The sequence below is a fragment of the Erpetoichthys calabaricus genome, chromosome 15 (genome assembly GCF_900747795.2).
Source record: "Erpetoichthys calabaricus chromosome 15, fErpCal1.3, whole genome shotgun sequence".
Taxonomy (NCBI): domain Eukaryota; kingdom Metazoa; phylum Chordata; class Cladistia; order Polypteriformes; family Polypteridae; genus Erpetoichthys; species Erpetoichthys calabaricus.
Genome location: NC_041408.2, coordinates 82,102,504 through 82,117,380, shown reverse-complemented (window position 1 = coordinate 82,117,380; position 14,877 = coordinate 82,102,504). Strand labels below are relative to the sequence as shown.

Below are 14,877 nucleotides of genomic sequence, written 5' to 3'. Positions count from 1 at the left end.
GTTAGAGATCAGCAGGTTTTATTTCTTTTTTTTTTTTAAATAAGCAGTTAAATAGCAACAAGTACATGCTTCATTTTCCTCTACTGCTGTTTTTGGGACAAATATATGTTTAAACAAAGTGCTTGAACCACAAAGATGCATTTTGAAAAAGTAAAACGACTAGAAGATACCACCTGTCTATTGGAGGTATGAGCACTGTAGGTCAGTGTCCTGGAGTCTTTTAAGAAGTTACTTTGCAAGTCACTAATGCTGTTTTGAGGAGCACAGATGAACGTGATGAGGGTTAATGTGGTCTACTTGTTCGACCCAAGTCAGGGCACAGACAGCTGCACTTTGAAACCTGCTGTGTAGCTTTTTTGATACCTCACCTTAGAAGACTAGTATATTAGTAAACAAACAAAAAATGACCCTGAAGTGAACTTAAATGGGTTGGTGAACGTTTTGCTGAGAAATGTTTGAAATTCTGTCTCAGAACCAGCACTACTGCCGCAATAAACTCCTCAATAAGTCTGAGAGTTTTTGCAAGGTGTGAGTATGACAGAGCCTCCTGTCCACTCCAAATATGCCATCATCTGCAGACAATAAGAAATCATTGGGTGAGCGACTGTCTGGGACTTCTAGATGTGACATCATTGGGATTTTTTTTTCTCTCCCTCTTTCCAGTGTTGTCTCCATTGTAATGCGTTTAAACCTAACTATGCCTTCAGTTATTGACTGATTTAAATGTATACTGTCATTGCTTTCTGCTAAGGAAATACAAACATTCGTTCCTGCCAGCAATATATTAAAGACGGCAAGACATGTCACCCTCTTTTTTTCTTGCTTTGATGGTCTTTGAGGCTCGACATCTTACTCAATGAGAAAGTGACCTTCATTCACTTCAGTGCACATACTTTACAGAAAGAGCGCATATGTCATGAAAGGGCCAGACTTTTGTTTGAGGGCATGGAATTGTTGGATTGTCTGATTTTTATACTGCTGGAAACAGACAAATGCCTTGGTGCCTGATCTTTTGGAAGTTTGAATTCATATTACATTACAAGTGTATTTTTTTTTTTTTATTGCATGTAGAGATTTGAATTCATTATGAATGTATACAGTTAATATCCAGTAAACAAACGCAGGTGCTCCTCTGTGTTTTCAGTTATGCCTGTGGCGCTGGATGAAGCAAGGGGATTGTGTTGACTTCACAGGCCTCTCCAGCTGTGATAGGTGTAATGACTTAACAAGGTGGGCGGCACACGGCATGGGCGGGCAGTCATGCACTCGTGAGGAACATGCAAAATCCAGGAGAATCTTAATGTGCTTTGTTTCCAGGCGGAATTGTCATTCAAAGGAAGCGGCCTTTGCGGTTCACAGTCTTATAAGTTTTCTTTTTACAGGCCTCTTTGTAGTAAGACACACATTGCCAATCCTCTTTTGTATTTTCTAAGGCATAAGTAAAGGTGTATCTAATAATAATCTTGCTTACTAATTTATCTATCTATAGGGTAAATTGTCATTGTTGTATATACTGATTTCAAAAAGCATTCATACCAAGTCATATTGAACAAATTCAGTCTGAATTACTGTATTCTTAAAAAAAGAAAAACTCAAAATGGTGATTAATTTTATACGCTATTTGTCTCCATATGCCTCTCCATTTTTGATTGAACAGAAAGCTCTCCGCAGCCGTGGAATGACCGTGTTGTGTTTGCGGAGGACTATTAGGATTATTAGTATTCTGCTTTAAACCCAAGGCAAGTACAGCAAGGTCTAGTTCAGGAGAGGCCTGACTGAGAAATGCGGCCCTGACGTCAGATCACCTCTAGAGAAGAGAGATTAGATTTTAGAAGGAGGAAGGAGTAGAGCCTCTTTTTGATTATAACTTGAATGCGTCCTGAAATTCAATTAGTCTTATGTGACATTCTCATGTGTTCCTAGATTGTCCTTGCATGCGCTCTGCGCAGAGCAGCCTAAATATGTCGGTGACTCATGCGTTTAGAAATAGTCTGATGAGACTTCGTAATGTGAAAGTGTTACATTTGTCAGAGCGTGTATTTATTTGCAGTTTCATGCTTCACAGCTTTAGGTGATGTGAAAGAGAGATTAATTTCTGACTTTATTAATATGCACAGCATGCTCCCAAAGGATGACGCTCACACCATCAATAAGTGTCAGTCTGTAATATTCTCTGTAAGAATTGCAATGTTGGAAAGAACGTGAACCAGCAAACCAATGGAGGGAACCCAAGGGGGACATTTCTGATGATGGAGTTGAACGGATTTAAGTGCACATGCTGTTGTGTATTGTTCTTTGACAACAAAACTGAATTGGGATGAGTGGATAAAGGAAATTAAAGGATGGATTTTTGATATTTCTAAGATTGGGTGAGCTTTATTTTTAAAAATGCCTTCTTGTATTTGCGCATTTTATTTTCTCTTTTTGTTTAATTTTTACTTGCATAATGGAAGGCAGAATGTACCCACAACTTCCTCATCCCGGGAGGTCATCAATTCTGTAAAAGCCCTTTAGCATGGCTGAAAAACACTATTAAGACATGAGAAGGTAGGCACACAGAAACCTGAAAAGCAAAAAACTGTTTAGAGACTGAAGAGTGAAATGTGCAATGCTCTGCGTTAACATCGATTACGCGGTGATACAAATTCCTGATTTGATCCTCATCATAGCAGTCTTCATGAATTCTCATTTAAGAGGTTCAGGTCTGCACAATCACTAACAAGAGCATCCTGTGTTTCTTTATTTCAATGACGGAATATAGATTACTTCATTTTTATTGTTATTGCTGTAGTACGCGTAAGCTTTTCTCCTCCTTATCATTAATCATCTACATTATAATTAGTACAATAAAGCAAGATCAGTCATTTCCAAGAGAATACACTTGAAATATATTGTGTGTTGCCAGGCACTGCAAGATTAGATTATTGCTTGAAGTCTATTATGTTTGCAAATGGATAAGCTCATTAAAAAAAAATCATTTTATTTGATGTAAAATTTTCAAATGAAATATCGTTATTACGCTGAACATTAGGTGCTCGGAAATGGTTGCTAGGGAACGCCGGGGTAGTTTATCATCTGTGAAAAAAGGGGAGAGAGGCTTTCGGTAGCAGGTCTGCCACTCGCTCCTGCTCTGACTCCGACCACATGAAGCAAAATGATATGAGCCCTCTCCTGTATTACATAATCCATATTGGCACCTCATGGGTTCATGCCACTCTTCAATCCTTACCTTCATGACAATTCTGTCCCACTACACACAAAAATTATGTTGTTTTTTTAATTTTGTGGTTGTCAGTCATGGTTTCATTTTATTCCCACATACATGCTGATCTGCATATTCTTCCCACATGCATGTGGTTTATCAGATCAGGTTTTTTGCCCAAAGCTTCCAGGGTAGGGGCTAGCTATGTGCGATGCTGAATTGGGTAAGCGGATGGATGAACTAAACAGGCATTTGTGTTTTATATATTTACTGTATCTTCTATTCTATTGATGCTTAATTGATGTTTTTTTGGTTTTTTTTATCTGTCACATAAGTGTGTAGACACTCACTGAGCAAATTATTAGGAGCACCTGTACACCTGCTTTATCCATGCAGTTGTCTAATCAGCCAATCATGTTGGCAGCAGCAGCAGCACAATACATAGGATCAAGCAGATGCAAGTCAAGAACTTCAATTGATGTTCACATTAAACATAAGAATGAAGAGAAAATGTGACCTCAGTGATTTCGATCATGTAATAAATGTTGGTGTCAGATGGGCTGATTTGAGTATTTCTGTAGCTGCTGATCTCCTGGGATTTTCACTCATAACAGTCTCTAGAGTTTACTCAGAATGGGTGCAAAAAAAAAAAAAAAAAAAAAATTCAGTCGGAGTGGCATGTCTTTAAACGGGAACGTCTTGTTGATGAGTGATTCAGAGGAGAATGGCCAGATTGATTACAGCTAACAGAAGAGCTGTGGTAACTTCAGTAACCCCTCTTTGCCACCTTGGAGAGATTTTAAGCATCTCACAATGCACAACACAGATTGACTACAACAGCAGAAAAATCACGTCAGGTTTCACCCCACCCTGTCAGCCAAGAACAGAAAGCTGTGGCTGCAGTGGTCACAGATTCACCAAAACTGGACACTACAGTAGGAGAAATGAAGACTGGTCTGATAAATCTTGATTTTTGCCGAGGCACAAAGATGGAAAGGTCAGAATTTGGTGCCAACAGTATGGATCCATCCACCCAACCTGTCTTGTGTCAACTGTCCAGGCTTCTGGTGGTCATGAAATGGTGTGGGAATGTTTTCTTGGCATACTTTTGGGCCAGTTAATCAATCATTGCTTGAATGCTACAGCCTGTTTAAGTATTGTTGCTGACCATGCACATCCGTTCATGGCCACAGCTGACCCATCTTCAAATGTGTACTTCCAGCATGGTCATTTTTTTTAAACAGCATGTAGGTTTGTACAATTTTGAAGATTCCACTCAGTTTTCAGTTTATTTTTTCATGGTCTCCTCAATGAGTACAGCACCAGAGTGTGTATATCCTGTTTACAATACAAATTTGACAGATCCACTTTTCGAATCCCCGTCACTGCCAAAAAGAGATCCTACTCAGCTGGGCCCTTGAGCAAGGCCCTTAACCTGTAATTGCTCCAGGGGCGCTGTACAATGGCTGACCCTGCGCTCTGACCCCAAGGGGTATGCGAAAAAACTAACAAACACTGTCAAACATTGTAAGTCGCTCTGGATAAGAGCGTCTGCTAAATGATGTAAATGTAAATGTAAATTCTGATGAGTACACAAGAATCAGGATATTTTGTTTATTCCGAGTTGTCATAAAGTAGCACAGCACTACTTTAATCCCCTAAACCTCTTTAATCTTGAGCAGACAAGGCTGCATGGGGATCAATTCAGGTCTTTAAAATTCTCAAAGGCATCGATAAAGCTGACCCTGCAAAATTCTTTCCGTTCAATAATGGAGCGCATACTCGAGGACACCTTTGGAAATTAAGCGAACGTGTGTTTAAGATGAAAGCTCAGATGCATTCTTTTGCACAAAATGGTCACAGGAATTGGGAAATACTCAGCAAAGGAGTTGGATCAAAACACCTGAAAACTTCAAAAAAGGTTTTGGGATGAATTCCAAGGACAATTCAGCTTTTAGAATTCTTATGTACTGCTGGGAATCTTCGGTTGAAACTTTCGCTTGAACGGTGTCTGTGTGGAGGGTGCACATTCTCCACAAGTGTGTCAGAGTTTTCTCAAGACTCCAGTTTCTTCTCATGGACATGGGGAGGGTTAATTATGTACATCAGTGATCTTCTCCATCACTATGTGCCTGTCCGCCCACTAAGGTCCTCTGATTTTGGCAATCTTGTTGTGCCCCACACTAATCTACACTCCATGGGTGACAGCAGGGCCTTCAGCTGTATAGCGCCCAGACTCTGGAATGACCTACCGAAATTAATCAGGTCAGTTGACTCCATGAATTCTTTTAAAAAACAACTCAAAACTCATCTGTTCAGGAAGGCTTTTAGCTCTACTTGACTTTATTACCTTTCTCTCAGTTTACTTCTCTGTCAAGATGCTCATGTAACCTGTATGTGTGCGTGCTGTGCCATCAATTATGTTGTTTGTTTTTTTTCTCTGAATTCACTGTCGTAATCTTCTTTATTTATTTATCTGGTTTGTACAATGCTTTATACTGTATACCCTGACATTCTTTCTTATATTCTGTAAGTGCCTTGAGCATGGGAAAGGCGCTATATAAATAAAATGTATTATTATTTGTACTATTATTATTGAGTGTGGCTGTGTGTGTGCGCCTTGTGAGGAACGTGTCCTATACAGAGCTGTTTTTTTTACTTTGCTCTCAGGGCTACCTACATCAACCATTTCTTGAAGAAAAGCGGTCTTGGAAAGTTTATGCAGAAATGAAAGATTTCATTGCGTGTCACAAAATTAAGATAACTTTGTAGAATGAAGTAAACCGTTTTCTTTTATAGAAGTTAAGACACTTTGGATGTTTTATGTGTGCTGCTTACAATCTTCCCACTATAACACCGTGATTTGTATTTTACTTTGTATTTAATGTTTAAGTATTTAAATAAATTATAAACATGGAAACTTCGATTATGTTGGTAGGTAAAGAGCTGGGGGGAATACAAGGTTGCTTAGTTTTATCTTGACACGCATATCCATAAAGGAGGCAGCGATAATGAAAACACATCAGTGTGAATTGAGCGGACAGCATTGTTTCTTTTTCATTCTTTGTTATATGTGCTCATACAAGATTGTATTTGAAAGGATCTGATGTCTTCATTGACCCCCCTGGTAATTAAACCATGCTTGGCATACTTTAGACTCGCTCACTGTAATCTTTTAAGAGGGCTTATTTTTTTCAAAAGTGTTCTTTAAGGCCAGTGTAACACTACATGATTTCATGTCGGAAGGGATGTCAAAGCTGATCTCACTGCCTGAGCATGTCAGATTACATATCAAGAAATCAAAGGGGACGTCATATTAGGCAATTGTGTGATGGCTTTCTGGGACAATTTCACATTTCCAGAGTTCTGTAAGGTTCACCCTTTTGTGGCAGTCTGTAACATGCTTCCTGACAGAGCTGCTCCCATGTGAAGGCTTTACAGCAGGGGTGTCAAACTCATTTTGGTTCAGGGGCCACATACAGCCTAATTAGATGTCAAGTGGGCCGGAGCAGTATTCATAACATAATTACCTATAAATAATAGTAAGTCCATGTTTTTTCCCTTTGTTTTCATGCAAAGAAGTACAAGTACATTAGAAAATCTTCATATTTAATGAAATGTTTTACAAAACGTATCAACATATCAAAACATATAAACAACCTCAGATTTCTTAAAACAAGTGTTTGCACAAATACAAACAAAACTTTAAGTCAGAGGTATTTGGAACTGAAAAATATAGTACTGCACCTTAAAATTTATGGCATTACATGAACAATAGGATTCCACCAAACCAAACTCTTTTGTAGTGAAGCTGTTAACTTACATTAAATTTAACATTTTTTAACTATTTCTACAGCAAGAATTCATTTTCACAGAACTGAATTCTTTAAGTGCAATCGGTGTCTGAAGCAATATTGTAAAGGAGTTAGTCACATCTAGACTACTTTGTTTTTGCTCCTGAAACTTGGCATCTTTTGGTCTGCACAAGTGCATCAATATCAGGTGTCATGTCCTGACTAGTAGCCAATCTCAGAATGTCATCTAAGTGCTTGTTTGTGAGCCTTGAGCGCAATTTTGTTTTATTGATGTTCATTACTGAGAAAACTTGTTCACAAAGGTAGGTTGTCCCAAAAATGCACAAAATTTTTGCAGCCAGGGCTGTTAATTTGGGGTACCCTGGCAAGAGATATTGATAAAATGTGTCCAAGCCCACTGAGGCAAACTTGCCCTTCAAATCTGCATCACATTGCAAATCAATTATCTCTAGTTGGATGTCGACAGGGACATCAGAAGCTTTGACTGTGAAGGGTGAGCGAAAAACTGCAAATTCTTTCTCGAGTTCACCAAAGATCTGAAACCGTTTCTCAAACTCACACAGCAATCCTGCAATCTTGTCTTTATACCGTTTCATGTCAGCATTAATGCCTGCTGCAGATACCTCTCTTAGGCAAGGGAAATGTGCAGGGTCACCACTTGACAGCTGTGTCTCCCACAAAGTCAGCTTCAACTTGAATGCACATATGCTGTCATAAAACTGTGTGACAACTTTTTTGCGGCCTTGCAACATTTTGTTCAGAATATTCAAGTGCTCTGTAATATCCACCAGAAATGCAAGGTCCTGCAGCCATTCCTGACATTGTAATTCCATCACTGGATTTCCTTTTTTCTCCATGAACTGTCCGATTTCCTCGCGTAGATCAAAGAAACGCATCAGCACAGCACCTCTGCTTAACCACCTTACTTCAGTGTAGTATGGCAGGGTATTAGTAACGTGATTGTCACTGAGAAGGCAGTCAAACTGACGATGATTCAGGCCTCTGGCTCGGATGAAATTAACAGTTCGGACAACCACCTCCATGACGTGATCCATTTTTAACGACTTGCAACACAATGCCTCCTGGTGCAAAATACAGTGAAACGTCCAGAAACCATCTCCTCCATTAGCGGCTTGTACTTTCTCTCTGAATTTTGTCACAACACCTGCTTTTCTTCCGATCATTGATGGCGCGCCATCTGTAGCCAGGCTGACGGCGCGGGACCAGTCCACCCCGACTCTGTCCAGCGCGCCAACCACAGAGCCGAAAATGTCCTCAGCTGTTGTGGTGTCACTCATAGGCACCAACTCAAGGAACTCCTCAGTGACGGTCAATGTGTCATCAACTCCACGAATAAATATGGCCAGTTGAGCAACGTCTGTAATGTCAGTGCTCTCATCAATTGCAACAGAAAATGCAAGAAATGACTTGACCTTGTGTTTCAACTGCCTGTCTAAATCAGCTGATAGTTCCGATATCCTCTCTGCCATAGTGTTTCTCGTCAGACTAATGTTGGCAAATGCTTGTCGCTTCTCAGGACACACGAGTTCTGCAGCCTTTATCATGCATCTTTTAACGAACTCACCGTCGGAATACGGCTTTGATGCTAATGCTATTTCGTTAGCAATTACGTAGGTGGCTTTTACTGCTGCTTCACTGACCTCTCGGCTCCGAGTGAAAATTGACTGCTGTTTTCTCAGACCCACCAGCAATTCATTTATTTTCTCTCTCCTCAGTCGTCCTTGCAAGATGTCGTATTTTCCACCATGATGAGTCTCATAGTGGCGCCGAATATTACATTCCTTGAGCACCGACACTTGTTGATTACACACCAAGCACACTGGTTTCCCATTTATCTCTGTGAATAAATAGGAAGTGGTCCATTTCTCTTGGAAAACCCTACACTCGGTATCCACTTTTCTCCTTTTTGACAAAGACATTTTGGCTAATGAGGGTGTCAAGGTGAGTAGAAAATAAGGTAGCCTACAGAGTGGCAGAGTTGTTGCTTCTTTTACTCTAATTAAAACAGTGCACCCCTCCCCTTTGACTAACACAGTGCGCCCCTCTCATCTGACTAACACCCTAGCGGATGATTTAGGAATTGCATTTTATTACGAATTTCGAGTTCGTGTCTTTTATTAATTTTTTTACTTTCAAAATTCATCCAGTGGGCCGGATTGAACCCCCTAGTGGGCCGGTTTTGGCCCGCGGGCCGTACGTTTGACACCCCTGCTTTACAGGAACGATGAATTCAGTCACAATCTTGGCCCCTTTCTTTTTTTCCCCCATTCGCTGAGACTTTGGATGGAGTAATGACAAATTTCTATCAGTGTGTGTCATATTCCATTATTAGACACAAGAACCTGGATCTGCTTCATTCAAATGATGCCTCAAATGTAAACCTATGTTTCACCTGGGATCTTACTCCCACCTTGTAAGCCTGCTCTCTTAATATTATCCAAGCCAGAATTTTTGTTGTGTGTTTATGGGGTGGTTGTTAGTTATCATATTTCTATTTTTTGTGAGCATCTGAAAAGCCTTACTTGAGTATTGTCTGTTTGCCCGTCCGTCCCTTCATCTGTTCATGCTGTTGTGGTATGTAAAACGTGCAATATCAGACAGACCAGCCTGTCGTCTGTTTGTGAAGTCCAAAACACCTGTGTGTGCATTATGTACTTGCTGTCTGACGCACACAAGACCACACCAGTGGATGTCAAACTGCACAACTGTCGGTCACAAGAGCATGACAAGACTACATCAAATTATGTAAATGAAACATGCAACTGAAAATCACTGGGAACAATTGTATAATGTGACATGGCCTTTAGGCAAACCGCATACCCATTTGTGGTTACTTCTCAGATGAGGTCCAATAGACCTCGTACTTGCCATTTATATAGTAATCTCAAAGTGAAGGTTGAGGGACAGGGAAGAGGATAATTCAGTATCATTGCCATCAGTCTTCCTCTCCCAATTCACACAATATGTTGTTAGATCAAGCTTAATCTTTTAACAGAGCTTGAATGTTCTTATTTAATAATGTTACTGTTTCATTTACCTCTGAATTGTTCACTTTTTCCTTCCCCTCCCTTTAACTGCATCCATCCAGGTGATTCACAAACACTTCTACTTGAAGAGGGCCGAAATAATGTCACAGTGTGAAGAATGGATTGCAGACATTCAGCAATACAGCAGTGACAAGAGGGTTGGCCGGACGATGTCTCATCATGCAGCAGCTCTCAAGGTACTAAAAGAGAGAACACCAAGACCCTTAGTGAGAAAATTAGTGATACAGCCATTACCATATTTATTTACATACAGGGGAATTGGGTGAAAGATGATAAATCCAGATATTTAGCTATTGATTATATTTTTTTTATAAGTCAACATTTATGTAGAAGGTATGCTAAGTAAAACTATATTGAGCTGAAGGGCATTGGAATGGGTCCACCTCACAGAATTTGTGTAGGTTATCAGTTCCCTGTGCCTGCTCCTTCCGGAAGCCATCTCAGCTTATTGCATGGGATCAGACTGAATTGGAAGTACAGAACTGCACAAATCAGGAGGATTGATTAGAACTTCCATTGGATTCAGAAAATATTTAGTCCCCTTTGCTCTTTTCATATTTTGCTATGTTGCGAAAATGATTTAATTTTTCCCCATCAAGCCGCGCCCAGTACCCCAGAATGAAGCAAAAACTGGATTTTAGAAATTTTTGAAAATGGAGTCTTCACACCACCCGTATTTGAGGATTTTCTGCCATTTTTCTCTGTCATAGTGTATGGCAGACCTTTGGTGGACAGATATGTTCAGGTCTGTCCAGTGATGTTCAGCTGAGTTCAAGTCTTGGCTCTTGCTGGGTCACTCAAGAACATTGACAGAGTTGTCCTTAAACCCACCCGTGTTATCTATGCTTTCTCGTTTTGGAAGCTGAGTTTAAAGTCCAGAGCACTCTGTTGCAGGTTTTCACTAAGGATATCTGTATACTTTGCTTAGTTCAGTCCCTGTCCCTACTGCTGAAAAACTACTTTCTGGCATGCTGCCGCTGCCATGCTTCACTGTTGGAATGGCATTGCACAGGTGACGAGGGGTACTTTGTTTCCTCCAGACATAACCCTAATTTTGGTTTCATCAAACCAGGGAATGTTGTTTCTCAGAGTCTGAAAGTCCTTTCAAATGTGCTTCCTTGTGTCATTTACTGAGGAGAGGCGTCTGTCTAGCCACTCTGTCGTGAAGCCCAGACTGGAGCGCTGCAGTGATGGTTGCCCTTGGGGAAGATTCTCTCATCTCCATACAGATTCCCTTGAGCTCACCCTAGAGTGATCAGTTATCAAGGCCCTTCTCCTATAATTGGCGTATTTCAGGGGTGTCCAAACTTTTTTCGCTGGGGGCCACGTACAGAGAACTATACGAAGGGCTGGGCCACCCACGAGAAGTGTGGTATATTGCCTCACCTCCCGTGTATTAAGCTAGCAAAATCAATCAAATATCGGTAAATTATGCTTTATGATTGAATATGCTTAAAGAAAAAACAACATCACAGCTCTCCATTAATGGGTTTTCATTTATTGTATTACAAAGTGCTCTCATCACATGCAATCGAGTAAAAATCAAAAGCACGAGCTTTATCTGACCCTTGATGTTTTAAGTTACCTGACAGATCTTCAATTTGCCATACAACTGCGTTTCTGGACAAGCAAACATTGTTGCACATTATTCCTGCGGCTTTTGTGTGGCACTGTTTTATGACGTCACCATCTGAGAAAGGTTTCCCGTGACGGGCAGTGAGTTGCGCTACCTCGTAACTGGCTAATGTGGCATTTTCTTGTGTTTTGTTAGCAAAGAAGAAATGCTGTTGTTGAGCTTGCAGACTGGCTGCCATTTGCTTAACTTTCTGTTCTCCCTCTGCACCAGCGTAGGACGTGTAGGAGGGATGTTTGGTTTCATAGTGTCGACACACATTATATACTCTTTAATCATTGCAAATCGAATAGTCACACTTGCCTTTGACTTCTAGAAAGAAGTACTAATTTTTCCACTGTGTCTGAAATTTTCTGCACTCACTTGCTATTGTGCATTTCTTTGGTTCTGCCATTTTTGGTCACCTGTAGCAAAATTGTTCTTTGGTTGCGCTTGTTTGTGAAGACGCTGCCTTGATCAAGACAGTAGCTCTGCCTTGTGTTAAACCTCAGACGTACAATACAGTTAAAAACAGGTTTCGTGTGTGTGTGGGCCATATTTCATTATACTTTTAGAATTTGCTGTGGGCCAATTAAAAATGGACCACGGGCTGCAGTTGGCCCCACGGGCCATAGTTTGGACACTCCTGGTCTATTTGGTTGGGTGGCCAGCTCTAGGAAGAGTCTTGTTTGGAGTCCACTGTGCTCTTGAGAATTTATAGTACTACAGACATTTTTGTAGCCTTCCCCAGATGTGAACCTCGGCACAATTCTTTGAAAGCAGTTCCTTTGACCTCATGGCTTGGTTTTTGCTCTGCTGTGGGACTTTCAGTAGACAAGTATGTGCCTTTCTTAGGCAAGTTCAATCAATTGAATTGTCCACAGGTGGAGCCCAAACAAAGTGTAGAAACATCTCAATAATGATGAATAGAAAGGGATACAGCGTCATTGCAAAGAGTCTGAATACTTGTTTCAGTGTGAGAGTTGACTTTTTATTTTTAATAGATAATAAACATCTGTTTTCACTTTCTCATTCTGGGGTATTGAATGTTGGTAGGTGATAGAAAAATGAATTTCAAAGATTTTTGCACAAGGCTGCAACATAACAATGTATAAAATGTGAAAGGAGTCTGAATACTTTCTGATGGCAGTGTAGATTAACAGTGTGGTCTACCAACTTCTCCATATTGCTCACTGATAATCCAAATGATTTGAACTCCATTTTAGTAAAAGGAAAAGTAAAATGAATGCCCTTAACAAAAATGGTAAGCCATTTGGCATTGGAAAGACAACCCATAGCAAAAGTTCCAAAAAGAATTGAAGAGCTCAGTTCCAAAATCAGCTAAGTACAAAAGATACATTTTGGAGATAAATAGGAAAATAAATTTGAAGAAATTACAATCAAATTTTGAAACTTCTATTTGCCTCATATGTGAATGTCATTTACAGTATAGATGAGAAGTCTGATTTTTTTTTAATTTTTTGCAAATAAATGAAAAAAAATTATATCTAGCAGGTTTTGGTGCTAACCAAAGGCTTTGTTTTAGATTTACTGTAAGAAAGTTTCATCTTTACTCAAGCTGATCAAGAAATATTTAATAGAAAACAAAAGAACTTCACAAAAATAAGTCCAACTAGTGTCCTAACAAAAATATTTGGAAAACTCTTCAAAAGTATTCATTTACTGAATAGTACGTGGCAAGTTTGAGAAACCTAAAATCCAAAAGGTTTGATTATAGAATGGATGTCAAATCTCGAGACGTTAATAGTCAATATCTTCATCGTCATCCATTTCCATATCACTCTCAGCAACTGTTTGACTGGCCTTTACGGTGATGGGGCTGTAAAACTGTTCGCGTGTCTCTGAATCATCAGTGTTGACTCCCATTTTGCTTAAGAGCATTTTCACATCCTTAGCCTTTGCAGGATTGACACAGCAGTGACGTGGCAGTACAGTGGATGAAATGTTCTTTATTTTGCTGCCACGTTTCACAATAGAGTGGCTGCAAAATTCCCCCGAGTACGTCGTCTTGATCTCGACATTAGTGCTGGTAACTTGTGTTACCTGGGGACCTGGGTTCGCTTCCCGGGTCCTCCCTGCGTGGAGTCTGCGTGGGTTTCCTCCGGGCGCTCTGGTTTCCTCCCACAATCCAAAGACATGCAGGTTAGGTGGATTGGCGTTTCTAAATTGGCCCTAGTGTGTGCTTGGTGTGTAGGTGTGTTTGTGTGTGTCCTGCAGTGGGTTGGCACTCTGCCCGGGATTGGTTCCTGCCTTGTGCCCTGTGTTGGCTGGGATTGGCTCCAGCAGACCCCCGTGACCCTGTGTTCGGATTCAGCGGGTTGGAAAATGGATGGATGGATAGATGGAACTTGTTGTACTCAAACCTTTGTGAGCTGAAACGGCAGTTTCTTCTTGCAGACTTTTGCAGCTACTGACTTTTGGAATTAATCTGGGTCTGTACTTAGCAGATTTTGAAACCAAATCCCTAAAACTATAGCACTACACTGTTGCAATTAGCAGGTTTTGAAGCTCAAACATATTTTCAGCGCATGACCAACTGCATGAAAAGTCACAATCATGTGTTCACTAAATTTTACCTAAAGGTATAATTAGCAGATTTTGGAACTCACATCTTCAATTTGTAAGCTTGTCTTGTGGACAACCTGCATTTTTTTTTTTTTTAATTCAGAAGACACTCGCTTTATGTATTTAAAAATGAAAACGCAATACGGTGACCATTTTAAAATTCAATAAAAGCTCTCTGAGACTTACAAACTAAATTAAGAGGATTTAAATCAAGTTATCTGTGCAGCTCTGGCTACGAAGAAGATGGTTGCATGACAGTCACAGCAGGACTAAGAATCAATGATGGCATGTTACCCAGGAGAGCGATGCCGGGCTGTAATACCCATGGAGGTAGCATTTTAAACCTTTATTAACCTTGAAGTCCAGGCATTTGCTGTAGAGATGACAAAGTCTCAATGCCAGATGAAATCGTTCCCCTTAGTTAAGCCATATTTCACAAAGACAACACATTGAATTTTTACAGGTTGAAAATTTTATATTCTCGAAGCCACTTAATCCGTTTTGGTGTCATGGAGGGCTAGACTGGGTGCAAGGAGCCATCCCTGGACTGCGCACCAGTCCATCTCTGCAGCCACTCGTGCACACACTTGCATG

General features: G+C 40.3%; 1 protein-coding gene across 1 annotated transcript in view; it reads left to right on the top strand.

Moving 5' to 3' along the window:
• The window catches only part of birc6 (baculoviral IAP repeat containing 6), a 255,776-nt gene that overhangs the window by 230,696 nt on the left and 10,203 nt on the right, over positions 1-14,877 (top strand). The window contains 1 exon segment of the mRNA XM_051919229.1: positions 10,127-10,261. Coding sequence (XP_051775189.1) covers positions 10,127-10,261 — 135 coding nt within the window.